This window comes from Culex quinquefasciatus, chromosome 3, assembly GCF_015732765.1.
Source record: "Culex quinquefasciatus strain JHB chromosome 3, VPISU_Cqui_1.0_pri_paternal, whole genome shotgun sequence".
Classification (NCBI taxonomy): Eukaryota; Metazoa; Arthropoda; class Insecta; order Diptera; family Culicidae; genus Culex; species Culex quinquefasciatus.
Window position 1 is genome coordinate 19,588,255 of NC_051863.1, and position 22,914 is coordinate 19,611,168.

At 35.6% G+C, this 22,914-nt stretch overlaps 1 protein-coding gene across 1 annotated transcript; it reads right to left on the bottom strand.

Annotated features, from left to right (window-relative positions):
* Positions 1–659: 659 nt before the first annotated feature.
* LOC6048227 (antigen 5 like allergen Cul n 1) lies at positions 660–15,932 on the bottom strand. The gene is made up of 3 exons (XM_038265743.1): positions 15,823–15,932; positions 15,478–15,758; positions 660–1,205 (listed from the first exon to the last, which is right to left on the bottom strand). Exons 1-3 carry the CDS (start codon positions 15,839–15,841, stop codon positions 711–713), a joined length of 795 nt encoding a protein of 264 aa, XP_038121671.1. The 5' UTR covers positions 15,842–15,932; the 3' UTR covers positions 660–710.
* Positions 15,933–22,914: the final 6,982 nt, after the last annotated feature.

Consider the following 22,914-nt stretch of genomic DNA (forward strand, 5'->3'; position numbering starts at 1 on the left):
TCCAAAGTTCGCAACTCTTCTGCGGGCTAATGAACACGCGTAGCGTCAAAAACTCTCTCTATTTTTTCAAAATTTTTGAAACTCCAAAACCCCCTTCACTCGGAATCGGGATTCAACTCCACGGACTGGTTTCGGTTAATGTTCCACCCCTTTTACGAAACAATAAATTTGCCCAAAACGGCAAAACTTTTATTGGCGTTGATCTGGACCGGTAGGCCCCCATTTTCGGCTGCCACACCACCGATGAAACTTTCGCAATAAATCATACCGCGGTGGCCGGCCGGGAGTTGTTTTCCCGGGGAAAATTTACTGAATCGGGAAAGTCGCCCAAGCGAGAGAGCGAATGCTTTGTCGATGGGAGAATTTGGGTTTTTTTTTCTCTTGTTCTTGTTATGCAAAACAAGGGAATTTTCTGATGGAGTTAATGTCGGTCAATTTAACTTACATTTCATTTCGGCATCCAGTGAGGTTGAAAATTATGAGGTTTTTTTTGTTAATTTCAGTGAGTCGAGTGAAATAAGTCAAGCGAAATTAATTTATAGGCAGGTAAATGTTCTTTCAGAAAATGTGCCAGCTTTTGTTTCTTTGCCATTTTGCGATTTGATTCCTCTCAAAACTTTTTTACCTGGATTTCTTTCTTCATAATAAACATGACGTCCTAAACAAAATATCACAATAGTTCATATATATTGAAAAAAAAAATCCACTTTTCACAAAGAATCATCAATTTCCTTCCCAATCCCCTCGCACAACCCCGGATACTTTTCGCTGCACTTGTCACACTTGGCGCATGGTTTCCCCTTCCGGTAGACCGGTTTCCCGAGCACATTGGTGAACGAGTAGTTGCACACATAGTACACGTAGTTCCGCTTGTTGTCCGGCGTGTAGTACCGGCTCACGGCACAGCCCAGCCTCGTGATCCGATCGCTGGCCATCAGCGTAAAGTGCCCGATGTGGACGCCCTCGCCGACCTTCCGGTACGCGTCCATCACGGTTTGGTTCGTGTCGACGTACTCCTGCCACCACTTGTTCGTGAGGTCCGAGATGGCCCGCACCACCTCCACCGTGCCGTTGTTCGGCTTGGACTTGCGGGCGATGTTCTGGCCGGCGAACCGGTACCGGTCCGTGCCGCGGCAGTCGTCGTGCGAGTACAGACACGTGCGCACGTTGTAGTCGGCCAGCTTGGCGAGTTCCTCGTCCCATTCCTGAGCGTTTGGAAAGGTGAAATTTAGTATTTTGTTTTATTTGAACTTTCTACATAGTATGTTTAACATGTTTTTTTCGTCGGAGTTAGCCAGATAGTTTGACTATCGCAAAAAGATTTGAAACATTACGAATGTGAAGTGACCTTATAGCCTCTTGTGAACTTGCAAACCTTGCGACTACTATTGCTGAACAGTTTTCGACGAAATCAATCTTTTTTTTTGAATTTTAATTGTTGTATTTTTTAATCTGGCTGAAACTTTTTTGGTGCCTTCGGTATGCCCAAAGAAGCCATTTTGCATCATTAGTTTGTAATTTTCCATACAAATTTTGCAGCTGTCCATACAAAAATGATTTATGAAAATTCAAAAATCTGTATCTTCGGGAAAGTTGTAGGTATGGATAAGGACTACACTGACAAAAATGATACGCGATAAAAAAATTGTGATTTTTTATTTAACATTTTGTCTCTAAAACTTGATTTGCAAGAACACTATGTTTAATTTTTTTTGATATGTTTTAGGGGGCATAAAATGCCAACATTACAAAAATTTCCAGGTTGTGCAAAAAATCTTTGACCGACGTATGAATTTTCGAATCAACACTATTTTTTTCAAAAAATCGAAATATTGGTCGCAAATTTTTTTCAACTTCTTTAGAGTAGTACTTTAGTGAAATTTTCATAAAGTGCACCGTTTTCAAGTTATAGCCATTTTTAATGTAACTTTTTGAAAATAGTCGCATTTTTTCATTTTTTTAAATAAGTGCACACACAGCAAAAAATCCGATGGTAAAATCGCATGCAAAAGTATGCACATCACCTTCGTCAAAATAAACACTTAATATTATACACTGCATGTACAATTTTTGCAAACACAAAAAAAATTGCAACCGACGGGATTCAAACCCAGCACCAACAGCAAGGACTGGCGCCTTATCCCACTCGGCCATCAGACCTATGAAAAGCTGTAAGGATAAACGCATATATGAGCTTGACATTTCGGTCAAGTAGGTTTTCCATACTGATGGGCTACATTTTTCGGGGTGTAATATTACACAGAATTTCATAAAATAATGCAAAGTTTATTTTACACCCAGGCCTTTTACACGCAGCTGGATTACTACACAGCTAAAAATTCCATCAGTATGGGAAACCTACTTGACCGAAATGTCAAGCTCATGTATGCGTTTATCAAAGCAGCTTTTCATCGGTCTGATGGCCGAGTGAGCTAAGGCGCCAGTCCTTACTATTGGTGCTGGGTTTGAATCCCTTTTTTTGTGTTTGCAAAAAATGTACATGCAGTGTGTAATATTAAGTGTTTATTTTGACGAAGGTGATGTGCATGCTTTTGCATGCGATTTTACCATCGGATTTTTTGCTGGGTACTTTTTTAGCTGTGATGTTTGCCCACTTTTGAAAAAAATATTTTTGAAAGGCTGAGCAAATTCTCTATATTTTGCTTTTTTTGAACTTTGTTGATACGACCTTTAGTTGCTGAGATATTGCCATGCAAAGGTTTAAAAAGCAGAAAAATTTATGTCAAAGTCTCACCCAAACAACCCACCATTTTCTAACGTCGGTATCTCAGCAACTTATGGTCCGATTTTCAATGTTAAAATATGAAACAATCGTGAAATTTTCCGATCTTTTCGAAAACAATACCTTTAAAATTGTCAAATCAAGACTAACATTTCAAAGGGCCAAACATTCAACGTTACGCTTTTTTGAATTGTTAGTCTTGATTAAAAAATCGAAAATATTTTTTTCGGAAAGATAGGGAAATTTCACGAATGTTTCATATTTTAACATTGAAAATCGGACAATTAGTTGCTGAAATATCAACGTTAGAAAATGGTGGGTTGTTTGAGTGAGACTCAGAAAACATAAATTTTCCTGCTTTTTAAACCTTTGCATTGCAATATCTCAGCAACTAACGGTCGTATCAACAAAGGCCGGAAAAGCAAAATATAGAGAATTTTCTCAGTTCTTCTAAAATATTTTTTTCCAAATGTGGGCAAACATGCGAACTTATTTAAAAAAATGGAAAACTGTGACTATTTTAAAAAAAATCCTAAATACAGTATGTAAAAAAAGTATTTACACCCCTTGGGGACTATGCACATTTTGTGATGAAACATGTAAAAAATTTAAAGTTTGACAGGAACCTAGGACTACGTTTTGTTCAGAAACTCATGCCAAACATTTTGCTTCAAAAAGCTCATGAAAAGATGATTTCTTTAAAAAGTTATATAACAAATACTATTACGAAAATAAAAAAGGTGCAAAAAAAGTTTGTACACCTTTCGAAAAATTTACATAAATAATGTTATTTGTTGACAAATCACCATAAATCCAGTCTCCCAACTCCAAATAGGCATCCTTGACCGATTAAAAAAATAATTTGGATTGAATATAAAGTTTACTAACTACTTAGTATAAAAGTTTATATAACTCTGGAAATTCTATAGAAAACTTATCTTAACTTAATTTTGAAATCTTCTAATTCAACTAAATGTCAATATATTACCATAGAATTGCAAAATAAACATTTGGGAGTGGGTATAACACCGTTTTGGGGGTCTTTGTATCGCTAGAATAGATTTTTCGTTGGAATTTCGTAACAACCCGGAATTACGTCGTCGGAAAATCCGCCGGCATCCGAACCGGTCCACAATTTATAAGTCAACCTATGTGGCATCGGAAAGGGCATAAGATTTCCGATCTTTTGATACCCATACATTCAGGTTTTCTATAAAACCCACGTTGTTAAATACCTGTGCAAAAAGTAAGTTTGATCCACGAGAACAAAAATTACGAAATTCCATACATTTTTGGCAGGTTGCTCAAACGAAACCATAACAACGTTTTTGCCTAGGTATTTAAAAACGTGGGTTCTATAGAAAACCTGGATGTATGGGTATCAAAAGATCGGAAATTTTATGCCCTTTCTGATGCCACATAGGTTGACTTGTGAATTGTGGACCGGTTCAGATGCCGGCGGATTTTCCGACGACGTAATTCCGGGTTGGTACGAAATTCCAACGAAAAATCTATTCTATCGATACAAATACCCCCAAAACGGTGTTATACTCACTCCAAAATGTTTATTTAGCAATTCTATGGTAATATATTGACATTTAGTTGATTAGAAGATTTCAAAATTAAGTTAAGATAAGTTTTATATAGAATTTCCAGAGTTATATAAACTTTTATACTAAGTAGTTAGTAAACTTTATATTCAATCCAAATTATTTTTTTAATCAGTCAAAGATGCCTATTTGGAGTTGGGAGACTGGATTTATGGTGATTTGTCAACAAATAACATTATTTATGTAAATTTTTTGAAAGGTGTACAAACTTTTTTTGCACCTTTTTTATTTTCGTAATAGTATTTGTTATATAACTTTTTATAGAAATCATCTTTTCATGAGCTTTTTGTAGCAAAATGTCTGGCATGAGTTTCTGAACAAAACGTAGTACTAGGTTTCTGTCAACATTAAATTGTTTAGATGTTTCATCACAATATGTACATAGTGCCCAAGGGGTGTAAATACTTTTTTTACATACTGTATGGCTATAACTTTCAGTGCAGTCCTTATCCATACCTTCATTTTTGTATGGACAGCTGCCAAATTTGTACGGAAAATTATATGGACAAACTAATGATGCAAAATGGCTTCTTTGGGCATACCGAAGGCATCGAAAAAGTTTTAGCCAGACAAAATACAAAAAAAAATCGAATGACCGAAATAGCCTTTCAATTAGAGCGTCCAATTTCCCGGTGTTACAAATTTCCCGGGAAACGGGAAATTTTCAGCCAATTTCCCGGGAAATCCCGGGAATTCCCGGGAAATTTTAAATTTATTGAAAATTGTTATGATCTTGGTTTTAATTAATATTATGCAACAAAATTGTATTGCACATCCACATTAATGGTTTAAATAAGTGTGAAGATCAATTAACAGTTTGATTGCATGTAAAAAATCATTTAAATGCAAGAAAATGTATTTTGGTATTTTTTATGAGTAATTTTAAGCTTGCCTCTATGACCAGTTTATTGAAATGAGAAAAAATGCAGAAATTGTGTTTTTCATGACAAATACTGGTTTCAGCTCTTGAACAAATGGTAAAGCTTTTTAGTGTTGGTTTTACCCCAAACAACCCAATGTTTTCAAAATTTGAAGTAAGCTTTGAATATATTTTTGCATTTTTCGAGAACAAACAATAGAAAGTAATTTTCAATGATTTTTTTTTGTATTATTGTGCAACATGATTTAAATTATACGATAAATTAACATCATTCCACGAAAAGTCTTCTATTTTTTCACATTTAACCCTTTAACACCTGTAGTTGCGCTAGTGCTTCATAGTTCTTTTACTTCAAATTGTAATTTCTTAAATACTAGGTGTTCAATCAATTAAATTAATTCTTTTTTGCACAAATTCGATTTTCATCTCATTTGATCATGGTCAACAAAAACGTAAAAAAAATCTCAATTTTAATTTGGAGTTAAGGAGTTAATATGGTTTTGATGAAATAACATAAATCTGTTAAAAGCTTATCTAATTGTAATAATTTTATACTCATTAAGCAAGATCTATTCCCAGTTGCTTCAAAAATTAATATTATCAGAAATAATTCTTATATCATAATTTCTGATAATCTGATTGATTATATTTAAACCAAACAATACATTCAATTTAACAAAATCATGTTGAGTTTGTTCGTTTATTATTTTTTCAGAGCATTTTCAAAAAAATGTTCCAAAAATTTAAGAAAATGTATACTTCCGCTTGAATTTTGGGAATTCCCGGGAATTTACAAATTTCCCGGGAAACGGGAAATGTTTTTTCCCGGGAAATCCCGGGAATTCCTGGGAAATGTTTTCCCCGGACGGGAAATTGGACGCTCTACATTCAATATTACGTTCTGTAAGTCTTGATTACAAACAAAAATTTATTGTTGTCGAAAAGATCAGAAAAATTCACGAAAATTTAAGGGGTACATGTAAATTGGTAAAAATGTCAGAGGTTGATGTGATCAGACATTTCAACTGTTTTTTTTAATCTGTTTTCAGGGTATTAAAATATACATATTCAGCAATTCCCTACGAAAACAGCATGATTCGAAAAAAAAGTTCTCCGATCGGGCTCAAAAATTTTCTTGGGGTTCCTTGGCCGATATATAGACCCGTATTTTTTTGTTTGGCCATTAGGGTGACCTACGCCGTGTTAGGATGGTCCGAAGAATGGCAATTTTCGTCGATTTTCGCAAAAACCACTTTTTTCAAAAAATCATATCTGATTAGTTTGACTATTTAGGAAAAATAGTTAGAAGTTTCAAAAACCTAGCTTAACATTTGAAAAGGTTGTGTGAAAACTTAATATGCTGTTTTGAAGGTCTCGGGACCAAAGAGCCTATGCCTGAAAATATTTTTATAGGATTCCTCGGGAAATTTCACATAACATATCAAAAAATGGTGAAGTTATGTTTTCGATACTCTGAGATACGATTTTTTGAAAATAAAAACTGAGTTTTTCGACGCGCCACGCGCACAAATGGAAAAATGACGAAAACGGGAAAAAATCGACTTTTTTCACTAAAACGGCGATATCTTAAAAATTTTAGCGATGACCTATACATGTTAGGGTACCAAAATCGTACCGTAAACTGGGGTACCAAATCGTACCGTAAACTGGGGTTACTTTGATAGGTTTTTCAAATGCCCGTTAAATTAATGTCTAAACATTTTTGAGAAATTTTAGTATGTAAGCATTAAGGGATAGCTATACATGTTAGGGTACCAAAATCGTACCGTAAACTGGGGTACCAAATCGTACCGTAAACTGGGGTTACTTTGATAGGTTTTTCAAATGCCCGTTAAATTAATGTCTAAACATTTTTGAGAAATTTTAGTATGTAAGCATTAAGGGATAGCTTATTATCGAACATATATGCAAAAATGTGACTGTTAAATTGGATGTATCAAAATTAGTTGCCAAATTAAATTTCTATCAATGTCTCCCCGGGCTATCAAAGTCACCCCAGTTTACGGTAATTGAAATAAATATAAATAAATAAATAAACAAATAAATATGAATATATTTGGAAGTACCATTGCCGAGACATAGCTTTTAACACTCCTCCGTCCAAGGCATATTTCACTTACACGGACGACCAAGCCTCCGAAACAGTTGCTTCGCTAAATTCAACTCGCTCGCATTTGGCTCCATTTCAACCAATCTTGATCGTTCTTGCAGCATTCGAACCGGTAGGATTTCAAGATTCATCTAAAACAAGAACGAACCTGATCCGACTTACCTGCTAGTAACACCGACTAAATTCGTCGAAGCAACTCTTTTTAGGCGCTCGTTTTAGGCAACACACCATGGCCAAATCAACAAGAAAGCATTAAAATTTGAAATCAACCATTCAAATTTAACTAATTTGGGGTCGCTGAACACGAATATGACACTCAGAATATTCCAAAGTATTCAGAAATCCAAGATGGCGGCCAATATGGCGCCTGTAGTATATTGGGAATATTTTTTTGAGGTTGTAATAGTGATTCAACCACTCAAATGTAACTAATTTGGGGTCGCTGAACACGAATATGACACTTAGAATATTCCAAAGTATTCAGAAATCCAGAAATCCAAGATGGCGACCAAAATGGCGCCTGTAGTATATTGGGAGTATTTATTTGGGGTTGTAAAAGCCATTCAACCACTCAAATCCAACTAATTTGGGGTCGCTGAACACGAATATGACACTTGGTATATTCCAAAGTATTATAAAATTCAGAAATCCAAGATGGCGGCCAATATGGCGCCTGTAGTATATTGGGAATATTTATTTGAGGTTGTAAAAGCCATTCAACCACTCAAATCCAACTTATTTGGGGTATGAATATGAGGAATATGACACTTAGAAAATCCCAAAGTATTCAGAAATCCAGAAATCCAAGATGGCGACCAATATGGCGCCTGTAGTATATTGGGAACATATATTTGAGGGTGTAATAGTGATTCAACCACTCAAATCTAACTAATTTGAGGTCGCTGAACAAGAATAAGACACTTAGAAAATCCCAAAGTATTCAGAAATCCAGAAATCCAAGATGGCGGCCAATATGGCGCCTGTATTGTATTGGGAATATTTTTTTGAGGGTGTAATAGTGATTCAACCACTCAAATCTAACTAATTTGAGGTCGCTGAACAAGAATATGACACTTAGAAAATCCCAAAGTATTCAGAAATCCAGAAATCCAAGATGGTTGCCAATATGGCGCCTGTAGTATATTGGGAATATTTATTTGAGGTTGTAAAAGCCATCCAACCACTCAAATCCAACTTATTTGGGGTATAAATATGAGGAATATGACACTTGGTATATTCCAAAGTATTCAGAAATCCAGAAATCCAAGATGGCGACCAATATGGCGCCTGTAGTATATTGGGAACATATATTTGAGGGTGTAATAGTGATTCAACCATTCAAATCTAACTAATTTGAGGTCGCTGAACAAGAATATGACACTTAGAAAATCCCAAAGTATTCAGAAATCCAGAAATCCAAGACGGCGGCCAATATGGCGCCTGTAGTGTATTGGGAATATTTTTTTGAGGGTGTAATAGTGATTCAACCACTCAAATCTAACTAATTTGAGGTCGCTGAACAAGAATATGACACTTAGAAAATCCCAAAGTATTCAGAAATCCAGAAATCCAAGATGGCGGCCAATATGGCGCCTGTAGTATATTGGGAATATTTTTTTGAGGTTGTAATAGTGATTCAACCACTCAAATCTAACTAATTTGGGGTCGCTGAACACGAATATGACACTTAGAATATTCCAAAGTATTCAGAAATCCAGAAATCCAAGATGGCGGCCAATATGGCGCCTGTAGTATATTGGGAACATATATTTGAGGGTGTAATAGTGATTCAACCACTCAAATCTAACTAATTTGAGGTCGCTGAACAAGAATATGACACTTAGAAAATCCCAAAGTATTCAGAAATCCAGAAATCCAAGATGGCGGCCAATATGGTGCCTGTAGTGTATTGGGAATATTTTTTTGAGGTTGTAATAGTGATTCAACCACTCAAATGTGACTAATTTGGGGTCGCTGAACACGAATATGACACTTAGAATATTCCAAAGTATTCAGAAATCCAGAAATCCAAGATGGCGGCCAATATGGCGCCTGTAGTATATTGGGAACATATATTTGAGGGTGTAATAGTGATTCAACCACTCAAATCTAACTAACTTGGGGTCGCTGAACACGAATATGACACTTAGAATATTCCAAAGTATTCAGAAATCCAGAAATCCAAGATGGCGGCCAATATGGCGCCTGTAGTATATTGGGAACATGTATTTGAGGGTGTAATAGTAATTAAACAACTCAAATCTAACTAATTTGAGTTCGCTGAACAAGAATATGACACTTAGAAAATCCCAAAGTATTCAGATATCCAGAAATCCAAGATGGCTGCCAATATGGCGCCTGTAGTATATTGGGAATATTTATATGAGGGTGTAATAGCCATTCAACCACTCAAATCTAACTAATTTGGTGTCGCTGAACACGAATTTGACACTAAGAATATCGCGAAGTATTCAGAAATACAGAAATCCAAGATGGTTGCCAATATGGCGCCTGTAGTATATTGGGAATATTTATATGAGGGTGTAATAGCCATTCAACCACTCAAATCTAACTAATTTGGTGTCGCTGAACACGAATTTGACACTAAGAATATCGCGAAGTATTCAGAAATCCAGGAAAAAAAATTATTCCCAACATACTACAGGCGCCATTTTGGCAGCCATCTTAGATTTCTGGATTTCTGAATACTTTGGGATATTCTATGTGTCATATTCGTGCTCAGTGACTTCAAGTTATTTAGATTTAAGATGTTGAATTACTATTACAACCTCAAATCAATATTCCCAATATACTACAGGCGCCATATTGACCGCCATCTTGGATTTCTGAATTTCAGAATACTTTGAAATATATCAAGTGTCATATTCATGTTCAGCTACCCAAAATAAGTAAGATTTGAGTGGTTGAATGGCTTTTACAATCTCAAATAAATTTTCCCAATATTCTACAGGCGCCATATTAGCTGCCATCTTCGATTTCTGGATTTCTGAATTTTCGGAATATTTTAAGTGTCATATTCGTGTTCAAAGACCTCAAATTAGTTAGATTTGAGTGGTTGATTTCTGAATTTTTGAATTTTCTGAATTACAATCTCAAAAAAATATTTCCAATATACTACAGGCGCCATATTGGCCGCCATCTTGAATTTCTGAATTTCATAATACTTTGGAATATACCAAGTGTCATATTCGTGTTCAGCGACCCCAAATTAGTTGGATTTGAGTGGTTGAATGGCTTTTACCACCCCAAATAAATACTCTCAATATACTACAGGCGCCATATTGGCAACCATCTTGAATTTCTGTATTTCTGAATACTTTGGGATATTCTTAGTGTCATATTCCTGTTCAGCGACCCCAAATTAGTCACATTTGAGTGGTTGAATCACTATTACAACCTCAAAAAAATATTCCCAATACACTACAGGCACCATATTGGCCGCCATCTTGGATTTCTGGATTTCTGAATACTTTGGGATTTTCTAAGTGTCATATTCTTGTTCAGCGACCTCAAATTAGTTAGATTTGAGTGGTTGAATCACTATTACACCCTCAAATATATGTTCCCAATATACTACAGGCGCCATATTGGTCGCCATCTTGGATTTCTGGATTTCTGAATACTTTGGAATATATAAAGTGTCATATTCCTCATATTCATACCCCAAATAAGTTGGATTTGAGTGGTTGAATGGCTTTACAACCTCAAATAAATATTCCCAATATACTACAGGCGCCATATTGGCAACCATCTTGGATTTCTGGATTTCTGAATACTTTGGGATTTTCTAAGTGTCATATTCGTGTTCAGCGACCTCAAATCAGTTAGATTTGAGTGGTTGAATCACTATTACAACCTCAAATAAATATTTCCAATACACTACAAGCGCCATATTGGCCGCCATCTTGAATTTCTGAATTTCATAATACTTTGGAATATACCAAGTGTCATATTCGTGTTCAGCGACCCCAAATTAGTTGGATTTGAGTGGTTGAATGGCTTTTACAACCCCAAATAAATATTCCCAATATACTACAGGCGCCATATTGGCAACCATCTTGGATTTCTGGATTTCTGAATACTTTGGGATATTCTTAGTGTCATATTCGTGTTCAGCGACCCCAAATTAGTTAGATTTGAGTGGTTGAATCACTATTACACCCTCAAATATATGTTCCCAATATACTACAGGCGCCATATTGGCCGCCATCTTGGATTTCTGGATTTCTGAATACTTTGGAATATTCTAAGTGTCATATTCGTGTTCAGCGACCCCAAATTAGTTACATTTGAGTGGTTGAATCACTATTACAACCTCAAAAAAATATTCCCAATACACTACAGGCGCCATATTTGCCGCCATCTTGGATTTCTGGATTTCTGAATACTTTGGGATTTTCTAAGTGTCATATTCTTGTTCAGCGACCTCAAATTAGTTAGATTTGAGTGGTTGAATCACTATTACACCCTCAAATATATGTTCCCAATATACTACAGGCGCCATATTGGCCGCCATCTTGGATTTCTGGATTTCTGAATACTTTGGGATTTTCTAAGTGTCATATTCCTGTTCAGCGACCCCAAATTAGTCACATTTGAGTGGTTGAATCACTATTACAACCTCAAAAAAATATTCCAAATACACTACAGGCACCATATTGGCCGCCATCTTGGATTTCTGGATTTCTGAATACTTTGGGATTTTCTAAGTGTCATATTCTTGTTCAGCGACCTCAAATTAGTTAGATTTGAGTGGTTGAATCACTATTACACCCTCAAATATATGTTCCCAATATACTACAGGCGCCATATTGGCCGCCATCTTGGATTTCTGGATTTCTGAATACTTTGGAATATTCTAAGTGTCATATTCGTGTTCAGCGACCCCAAATTAGTTACATTTGAGTGGTTGAATCACTATTACAACCTCAAAAAAATATTCCCAATACACTACAGGCGCCATATTGGCCGCCATCTTGGATTTCTGGATTTCTGAATAATTTGGGATTTTCTAAGTGTCATATTCTTGTTCAGCGACCTCAAATTAGTTAGATTTGAGTGGTTGAATCACTATTACAACCTCAAAAAAATATTCCCAATACACTACAGGCGCCATATTGGCCGCCATCTTGGATTTCTGGATTTCTGAATACTTTGGGATTTTCTTAGTGTCATATTCTTGTTCAGCGACCTCAAATTAGTTAGATTTGAATGGTTGAATCACTATTACACCCCCAAATATATGTTCCCAATATACTACAGGCGCCATATTGTTCGCCATCTTGGATTTCTGGATTTCTGAATACTTTGGAATATTCTAAGTGTCATATTCGTGTTCAGCGACCCCAAATTAGTTAAATTTGAATGGTTGATTTCAAATTTTAATGCTTTCTTGTTGATTTGGCCATGGTGTGTTCCCTAAAACGAGCGCCTAAAAAGAGTTGCTTCGACGAATTTAGTCGGTGTTACTAGCAGGTAAGTCGGATCAAGTTCGTTCTTGTTTCAGAAGAATCTTGAAATCCTACCGGTTCGAATGCTGCAAGAACGATCAAGATTGGTTGAAATGGGGCCGAATGCGAGCGAGTTGAAATTAGCGAAGCAACGGTTTCGGAGGCTTGGACGGAGGAGTGTTAAAATTAGCAGTTTCAAAAAACGGGTACCACGATATCTCAACACTGCGTTAACCAAATCGGCTCAAAATTTTGGTGAAGACTTACTAAACGGATCCCGTGTGCATGACGAAGGCCGATTCTCAAAAAAATTATTTAAAAATAATAATAATATTTTTCTGTTTTTCATATAATAAATCAACAGTTTTTGATTTTTGTATTTTTTTTTAAACATAAATTTCAAAATCGGGCTTCGTCATGCACACGGGATATGTCTTGAGAGTCCTCACTCCAAATTTCAGCCAATTTGGTCTCTCCCATCTCGAGATATCGTGGCACTCGCAAATCAACTCGGTGTTTTGAGAAAAACGCTCACAAAGTTTGACTGTTCGCTTTGCGCACGGCAAAACTTTAAACTTAAATCGTCTTCGACTCACTTAAATCATGAAACACCTTTATGAAACTTTTAGGAGTGATTGGAAATCATCTTTTGAAAGGATTTAATAAATTATCGGAAAGATGAATTTTTGAGATTTTTTACATGTATGTTATCCATTAACATTTAAAATTGAATGGAAAGAACCTGATTATTTTTTGATGGAAAATTTTACCGCAATTTACGTTTAAAAGGTAGGGTATGATTTTGATGTAATTTTTCTCAATTTATGGGCAAAATAGGCTACCAAAGTTGGGATCGATAAGAACTCATCTGGCTGATAAACTCATTCGAAGTTGTTCTCTTATCTCATCGTTTAACTTAACGTTTGTTTAGTTTTCACTTTTACTACAGTAATTCAGAATTTATGTTATTTTAAAAAATATAAATAAAAACACGTGTTTGTTTTTACTGTGCGCAGTTAGCGCGCGGTATCAATCTCAACCCCCAAGATGGCTGCCCCCTGCTATTGTGTGTGACAAGCAGGGTTGCCAGGTTGCCAGATTAATCTGGAAGTATCAGCCGGAATAAAGATTGACAATGCGCTGTTCCAGATTTTGACAGATTTATGCAGATTTTTTTTTCAGTATATGCTTTTTTTGAGCAATTTTTTAATTCAAACTAAAGGGTTGAATGCAAAATAAAAAAAACAGTAAATCTTTGATTTAATTTCAATATTCAAGTTTTCCAAGAACCAAAAATAAATTCAACCACCTGAATTCACCAAGCTATAGAACTAACTCTTTTAACTTCTTTCCCCTCCCCTTTTTAAAATTGTTGGGTCAAATTTCATTAATCTTTTACCTGGCATCCCTGGTGATAAGAACGGCTGTTTTCGGCATATAGATTACCAATCAAAAACCAGATTTTCACCCAATCCATCGATTCTAAATCCATCTTCCATGCTGGTACCCCATGCTATGTAAATCAAGTGGGCCTGTTAGATTCATTTAGAATTGCTAATCGAAATGAATCACTTTAAAAAAAATATATTTTTTTTTGCGAAAAAATCTAACAGAAAATAATTTTGCTCAGATGAGTGTAAACTTGCGATAAAGTTAGATTTTATAAATTTTTCATACGGCTTTTGAAGTAAAGAGCCTATATGGAGAGTCGAAATGTTATCCCTTAAGCTAAGAACAAGATTGTCCGTTCGACGCAGTAGTGAACGCAGAACGCTGTGCCAGTTCGATTTTTCCATCAACAAGATTGTCCGTCATGGCCTATCTACAATCACTTAGCTTAGAACATCTAAGTAAAGTAGTTACTTAGGAAAGTCTGCAACTTACGTTCGTCATCCACAATCAACTTAGAAAACTTGCTGGGCTGATATACGTTGCTATGCAGTTGTTTGTTTACCTTTGATATGAAAACGTCAACTTACCGTAGATTTTGAAATTTTCCAAACCAAACGTCAGTTTCTAATTTGATTACTTTTCCATTGTAGAAACTCAGATTCATTTCCATTGATTCAAATTCCTAAGCTAAGTGAAATTTTCTAAGCTAAGTGATTGTAGATAGGCCATCAGGCCTGAACGCAAACGCAAAATTTTGCGCCTGTCATCTTAGCCTGCCAGTCATCGACCATTGAACAAAACAACCCCTGCAGATTGTTCGACTGACAGTTGATGGAAAAATCGAACTGGCACAGCGTTCTGCGTTCCCCACTGCGTCGAACGGACAATCTTGTTCTTACCTCTAGTTCCTGATCACGAATTCAGGGACAAATTTCCATCACCATTTTAGGCTGCAAAATAGTGATAAACACGTCTCTTTTCAAAGGTTCACAAATAAATGGGTCTTACCGGCCCTCCTTCAAGAGGTATCGAAAAACGGATTCACGGTCAAGGACAAAAATTACCCCTTAAGACAAAGTTTTACAAAAATCGAAAAGGAATCGGGGCATTTTTTTCCTATTTTTGTGAGTTGGCAGAGAGTAACCCAAATATCAAGAAAGGTCCAAGTTGCATCATTCTTTGAAGATGCTCAGACTTCACTATTCAAAACCACTTCAAAACACTCAACACCGAATCCCTCCCAACCTCACCATAACTGGCATCCGCTCCGCCGCGTCGAATCCCTCCATCTTTCCCGAGGCCAGCTCGCTGCGCAAACTGTTGTGCAGATCCAGTATCATCTCGCGCAGCTTCTCGTCCACCGGCACGACCTCGGCGTTCTCCGGACAGGCCTCGCCGTACTCCTCGGTGGCGTTACACCCGATGTGGGCCCGCCCGTCGTGGCACAGCAGCGGATCGCAGTAGTCGGTGGCCAGGGCCAGCGCCACCAGCAGGGCATACGTCGTCGTGGCCACCACCACTACGGGCAAATCTGAAATGGTACAGGGATCTTAGAAGGCTTGGCAAATTGGGTCGAAATTCGAGCTACAACTTACGGCCTCCTTTGGTAAACATTTTCTGTTGAGAAGTTGAGTCGAATCGGGGTTCACCTTACTCCGCCTAGTTTTCCACTTGATTATAGTTTGTGCACTGGAATTAGTGCGTTGATCGATTGTACATTTATAGGCTTTCCCACGATCTCGGGATCTTGAAGCTTGGTGGGGGAGGAATTCGCCTAGGTTGCGTTTCTAACACCTTACTGATATACTATTGAATGATAATTTTTACGATCGGAATGATACGACTTTTCAAGGGGGGATTAGGAAACATTGTTCAATGCAGTAAAATTCCGATTTATTTTGTTAATTTTCTATTTTAAAGCAATTGAATTCAACATAAAAAGTCAAAAACTCAATAATAGCAATGTTAAACCTAGAAATGTAAATAATTACACCCTTTTGCACTTTGACTGATTTACTTTTAATCAATTGTTAAGTATTTTCAGGCTGACTGTCGACAAAGTTCTCACAACTAAATACAGTTTTGCAGGCCACTGCGTCTAGTCGAGCAGAAAAAAGAAAATACTGAAAAAATGAATTATTCATCAAACATGTTAACAACAGTGCACTCGTAGGTAGATGAGTCCAGAAAATGGCTTAATAATTTAATTATTAGAATTGCTGTACAGAAAAAAGATCGTATCTATTTTGAGCCAACACGTTTTGATAACAATGAATGAAAATATGTGCCTACGAGAAATGAGTCATAAGTGCGTTCAAAATAATTTTCTAAGTGTGATCAAAGATCGAGATTCTGGAGGTGTTTTTATTCATATGTATTCCTTTAGATAGATTTGATTAATTACCATGTAAAATTAAAAAAATAGTAGTTGAACTCTCTGAATTTTAAATAATATTGGCATATTCGTCTTGAATTCAATTCTATGTCCCATTTGTTCTACATGATTGTGAACTAGCTTCGTCAGACCCAAACCCGGACGTTGTGTGACCACGTTTCAGCACGTGTTGCCAACTCAATTAAGGCGACTAGACTTGAGTGGCTTCGCTTACCTGGATCACTCTCACTGCTGCTGCAAACAATGTGTAATTTATTCTTTGCGATGAAATTTATCTTTCATTTCCCATATAAATATTGAAGGCATGTTTACTTGAAAGCAAAACACAAAACTTTCCATGACTATTAAAATACAATCTTTGATAAGCAACAAGCAAGAAAGAAACGGTTTCTCTATAGTTCAGCAAATTTTACTGATGGGAGAGCATAGTTTTCATCGAAAAAAAAAAACATTTTTTTAAACTGCCATTTTCCTTTCCCAACTGTACAATTTTTTGGAACATGTCATTTAACGGGATTTTTTTTCAAATCCACATTAACCCATTTTTCATGTCAAACAATTTTTTTTTCAATTTTGGTTTTTTTTTTGTAACTTTGCAGAGTTATTTTTTTAAGTGTAATAATCAGGGCTGCGAAGTCGGGTCTAATTTCAAACGACTCGGACTCCGACTCCGGCTTTCTGAGTTAAGCCGAATCCGACTTTGACTCCGACTCTGGCCTACCAACTCTAGCCAACTTTGACTCTAGCTTTCAACAAGTTGACTCCGACTCCGACTCCGACTCCAACACCATTTAAGTATTAAGTATTAAGAACATCTTGAAAAAACTCACATGTTCAGTTCACAATTGCACGAATACCATAAGACGGGGTGACATTGATAGAAATGATAATTACTAATTACTTTTTTTCATAAAATCGCGATAACTCATGATGTTTATAAGCAAACCCCTTATGTCTATATATCAAAATTTTTGTAATAGAGCTATCTAAGCCCGATCTCACACACACTAGCACACCATTTGTTTTGCTGGCTGGTACAAAATTTAACCTCACTTTTTTTCGTGTACGTACACGCAATACATGCACACGTAGATTGTATTGTTGTCTATTGTCTGCTCTACAACTTTGTAGAACATTGTTACACTCTAAAAAATAACCCTGCAAAGTTAGAAAAACAAGAAATTTTAAAATGAAAAATTTTGTTCTAAATGAAAAAATGACCCTTCTGGGTCAATGTAGATTCGAAAAGTACATTAAATTTCCCATAAAATGACAAGTTCCATTTTTTTTACAGTCGAGTAACGGAAAATGGGAGAAATTTTAAAACTTTTTTAATGCTTTTTTCGATGAAAAAATATGTTTTTTTCGGAATTCTGAGTACGCCATCAAATCGGGAGTCTAATTTTACAAAAAAGTCCCTTTGGCTGCAAATTATTGTAAAACACCTCTTTTTTCGCATGTTCAAAAATGGAAGGGGTCGTACCGCCCCTCCATCACGAGATATCAAAAAACGGGCCTCGGAATCGTGATCAGGGACAAAAGTTACCCCTAAGGACAAAGTTTCACGCAAATCGAAGAGGGGTCGGGGCAACTGCTGTGTGAGTTGGCGGAGAATTACCCATATACAAAAAAAAAAAACACAAAATTTGCAGTTTTTTTTTATTTCTACATTCACAAAAATTCTAATTTTTTTGGATTTTTTTGAAATTTAAGAATTGTTGAGAGTTTTTTCGTATTGTGAGAAGTTTCAAAATTTAAAAAAATAAAGCATTAGAATTTTTTGTTTTTTTTTTTTTTTTAAGAAATTTATTAAACATTGTAAATCTAAAGTTTTTTTTTCAAAAATGGTCCTATAATAGGGTGGGTACGTTTTTAAAAAAGTTCTCGGATCAAGTTTTAGTATGGTTCCTCTTGTAGGGCATGCCCATAGGGACTTTCATGCCAAATATCAGCTCATTTGGTTGTAAACTGGCTGCGCGCATCAGGGTTAAAGTTTACATGGGAATTACTATGGGAAATTGGAACTTTTTGTTCAAACGCTCCTATAGGCCTGGGAAAATCACGCGCCTATTTCTGGTATGGTCAGGCCTATGGGGAATGGTCTGGAGAACACTTTTCCCGAAGAGAGCATATGGATTCGTTGTCCCTAGACCTGGTGCATCGACAAAACATCCGATGTCTCCGGAATCAACGGTTTTCACTCAAAAAGCATCAAATTTTCCTTAGCATGCTATGAAAGCTTCATGAACATCGCGATGGCATACGTCAGGCTGCCATACGTCAGACAGCTACCACGTCAATTTCAATTCAATTCGATGCGCGCAGCCAGTTAACAACCAAATGAGCTGATATTTGGCATGCCCTACTAGGGGAACCGTACTAAAACTTGATCCGAGAACATTTTGAAAAACGTACCCACCCTATCCTATAAGCTATTGTGTTTCATATGTTTATTGGACCTTGAAAACTCCAGACATGTTTCGAAAATATTGATTTTTATTTAATATGAGTATCTTTAAATTTAAAAATTTTAATATTTATGTTTGGTATTTAAAATTTTGATTGTTTTGACGAAAAAGCTGTTTTTTTAAGTTATATTACGAAAGTTTTGTTTTTTTTTTGAATATTACGTTTGATTTCATTTGTTAAACTTCCAGAATAATTTTTTTATATGTTAATTTTTTCCATAAAAAATTTAGAATTGAAACAAAAACTCTTAAAATTTTTGTGAATTTTAAGAATTTTTCGGAATTATTAAGACTGTAAGAATTTTAAATATTTAAGAATAATGAGTTTTATATGCCCTGCAAATGATAGAACTTTAAGAATGTTATCTTTAAAATTTCACCTATAATTAAAAAAAAATGTGAGTGAACTTTTTTCAGCAAGAGTTTGATTTAATTTGGGCAAATTTGAATTGAAAGAATATATAAATGCAGGAAAAAAGAGGCAGTCAAGAATTAATTAAATATTTTTAAAAATATATTTACATTTTTTAATGTTTGACTACATAATCACAATTGTTTACTATTTTATAAGTTATGTCATTATGAGTAAGAGAGGATTAAAAGTTTATCATTCAATGGTCATAGTGGAGCAATTCCAGCCCAAAACAGGATTTTTTAGGTACTTTTTTTCAAGCCTCTCCGATTTCAATTGGTGTGCCATTTTTGTGTATATGGAGCCAGTTACACTCGATAATGACATTTGAGAAGGGCGTAAGTGTTTTCAATATTTATGTATTTATTAATTTAAATATTGCTGTATCTCGAAGCCGTTGCTTCGTATCAAAAAGTGGTCAAGGAAAAACTCGCAGGAAATTTTACGGGCTTTCCGAAAAAAATACACTGAAACAAAAAACACTTTACTTTTATGTGATTTTTTTAATTTTTAAGCTTAAAAGTCAAATTTGAAGTTGAGCCCACCATTTTTTTTCGTTCAAATTTTTTTGTGAAAAAAGCCTAAGATGTTACAGAAAGATTCAGGAAAAATGCAGGATGGAGCAACTCACCTAAAAAAATACAAAAATCATTTACTGAAACTGTTTTTTTCAAAAGTGCTCTAAGCATCAAAATTTGCAAAAACCGATTGGATTGGATTGGATTGGATTGGATTGGATTGGATTGGATTGGATTGGATTGGATTGGATTGGATTGGATTGGATTGGATTGGATTGGATTGGATTGGATTGGATTGGATTGAATTGAATTGGATTGGATTGGATTTCAAAAATGTTTATAGCCAAGTAACGGAAAATTGCTGATTTTTTTTTTAATTTTGTTATTTCGATGATAAACTCGTTTTTATGGGAATTTTTAGTACGCCAAATTGGGCGTTCAATTCTACAAAAAAAAAAAAACCTTCGACACCAAATTTATTGAAAATTGAAATACGAAGCGCCAGCTTCTACTACGTCCAATCAACCTCACATTTGAGCTTAGTTCGGTTTAGTTCATAATAATATGAAAAAGTTTTCATTTAAATTAATTACTCATATTGAATCACCGTAATGCTCTAAAGCAGTCAATTCTAAAACCTAATATGTTTTCAGTGACGCGCGAACAAAACGCCCACAATTCATCACGGTATGGCTTCAATAGCTTTTTCCATGCTTCTCGTTTTCACGGCATCAGGTGAAAATTAACCGTAATTATTTTTGAATGAAGCCAAAGCGACGATACCCAGTCAAATCAATCCGAATTCTGAAACGGAATCTAATTAGAATCTTATACAAATTCCGTTTCAAACGCAACAACCGGTTCGAACACGGAACCGGTTGTTGCGTTTGAAACGGAATTTGTATACGATTCTAATTAGATTCCGTTTCAGGATTCGGATTGATTTGACTGGGTAGCAGCTTGACCTCAACTCTAACCTTTTGACCGGCCAGTGGAGTTCATCAGTAATTTGTAATCAGCACCAAAACTCTTGAATCTTAGGTTAGACCCATCAAAATAGGTTCTAATTTTTGTGTTTGTAAAATTTGCAATATTTTTAAGTGAATAAAAATAAATAAATAAAAAAAAGTAAAAACTGCATAACCTACCATTGTTTTGAAAGCATCGACTAAAGCCCCTAATCTATCACACCTCCAACCCCTAAAAACGAGGATGGATCGGAACCGCTAATTTCAACGGTTAAACCACCACGGGCATGGCATAATAAATTCATCGAACGGCCACAAACTCCAACGAGGTACCAATTTCGATCGGTTTAATTCAGAGCTCAACTAGTTGTACAGTTCCTGAATGAGGTGAGGTAGGTGCTGACGGTATTCGGGGGGACGGTGCCACCGTCATTAAACCGTGGTAAAATGTAACCGATTGTTTGCACCATTTCCACGCGTTTAATTCTACTTCAACACGTGTACACCTTCGGGGGGAGTACAATCGTGCTCAACAAGTGGCCCGATTAGGCGATGCTTTGTTGTCGAATGAAGTGATGTTCTAGCTGTGTTTGATTGAAATTGAAAATGATGTTTTAGTGTATGAATTTTTAAAATTAACAAATAAAAAAAAATCAAATTTTGTAAAATTCTCGTTGCGTTACATCGCATCCATGTAAACTCATTTAGCATACATTTCACGGGGGAAAAAGCTCACACAGCGTCGCACAAATTGAGTTACCTTTCGCGCTTCGTAACTCAAAATAAATAAATAAATATGACGCTGGTAACTTTTCCCCTAGCGCAGCCCCAACCCCCCAAAAACAACGACAACAACCCCACAAAGGTATTCAAATTAGCCCCCGGGAAACAGAAACCGAGAGCGAGTGCGTCCTCCACTTCAACCCCCCCCCCCCCCATCTGTCAATTATGATTTGCATCGCAGATTCAAGTTTTGCTTTCATTTCAAACGAAAATATTTATTTTCACGATAGCGTGAATGAGAGCCAATTTGGCGGGGTGAAGGATGCCAAACAGGCAGCTCAACAGTTGAATCAAATGGCAGCACGTTCGTTCAAAATTTCTCGAATTCGGGAAAAATAGTCGTTTGAATGATTTCAATTCAAATTTTATCAAAGTTGGAAAGCGTTTGACCAATATTTAATAGTTTTAAATTTGAAAAATGATTCAATTTTGATGTTTGATAATAATTTAAATTTCTTGAAAAATGACGCAAACCATCTGTGAATTATTTAGTGGTCTAGATTTTTAGATACGGATTTTTAGGTATTTTAGATTATTTTTTAATATAAATTTTAATGCGGCTGAAACTTTTTTGGTGACTTCGGTATGCCCAAATAAGCCTTTTTGCATCATTAGTTTGTCCCTATAATTTTCCATACAAATTTGGCAGCTGTCCATATAAAAATGATTTGTCAATATTCAAAAATCTATACCTTTTGAAGGAATTTTTTGATCGATTTGGCGTTTGGGCAAAGTTGTAGAAATGAATAAAGACTACACTGAAAAAAATTATACACGGTAAAAAAATGGTGATTTTTAATTCCACTTTTTTTCACTAAAACTTGATTTGCAAAAAACACTATTTTTTTAATAATCTGATATGTTTTAGGTGACATAAATGCCAACTTTTCAGAAATTTTCAGTTTGCGCGAAAAATCTTTGACCGAGTTATGAATTTTTGCAATCAAAAATTACTCAAATGAAATTTTGATGCTTTTGATGCCCACTTTTAAAAAATCTTTTTGAAAAACTAAGAAAATTCTCTATATATTGCTTTATATAACTTTGTTGTTCTCCAAAAACCGACTCAATAAAACCATATTATTTTTTCTTGTAAGAACAAATTTACTACAATTTTATTTTGAACTTATTATTCGATGATTC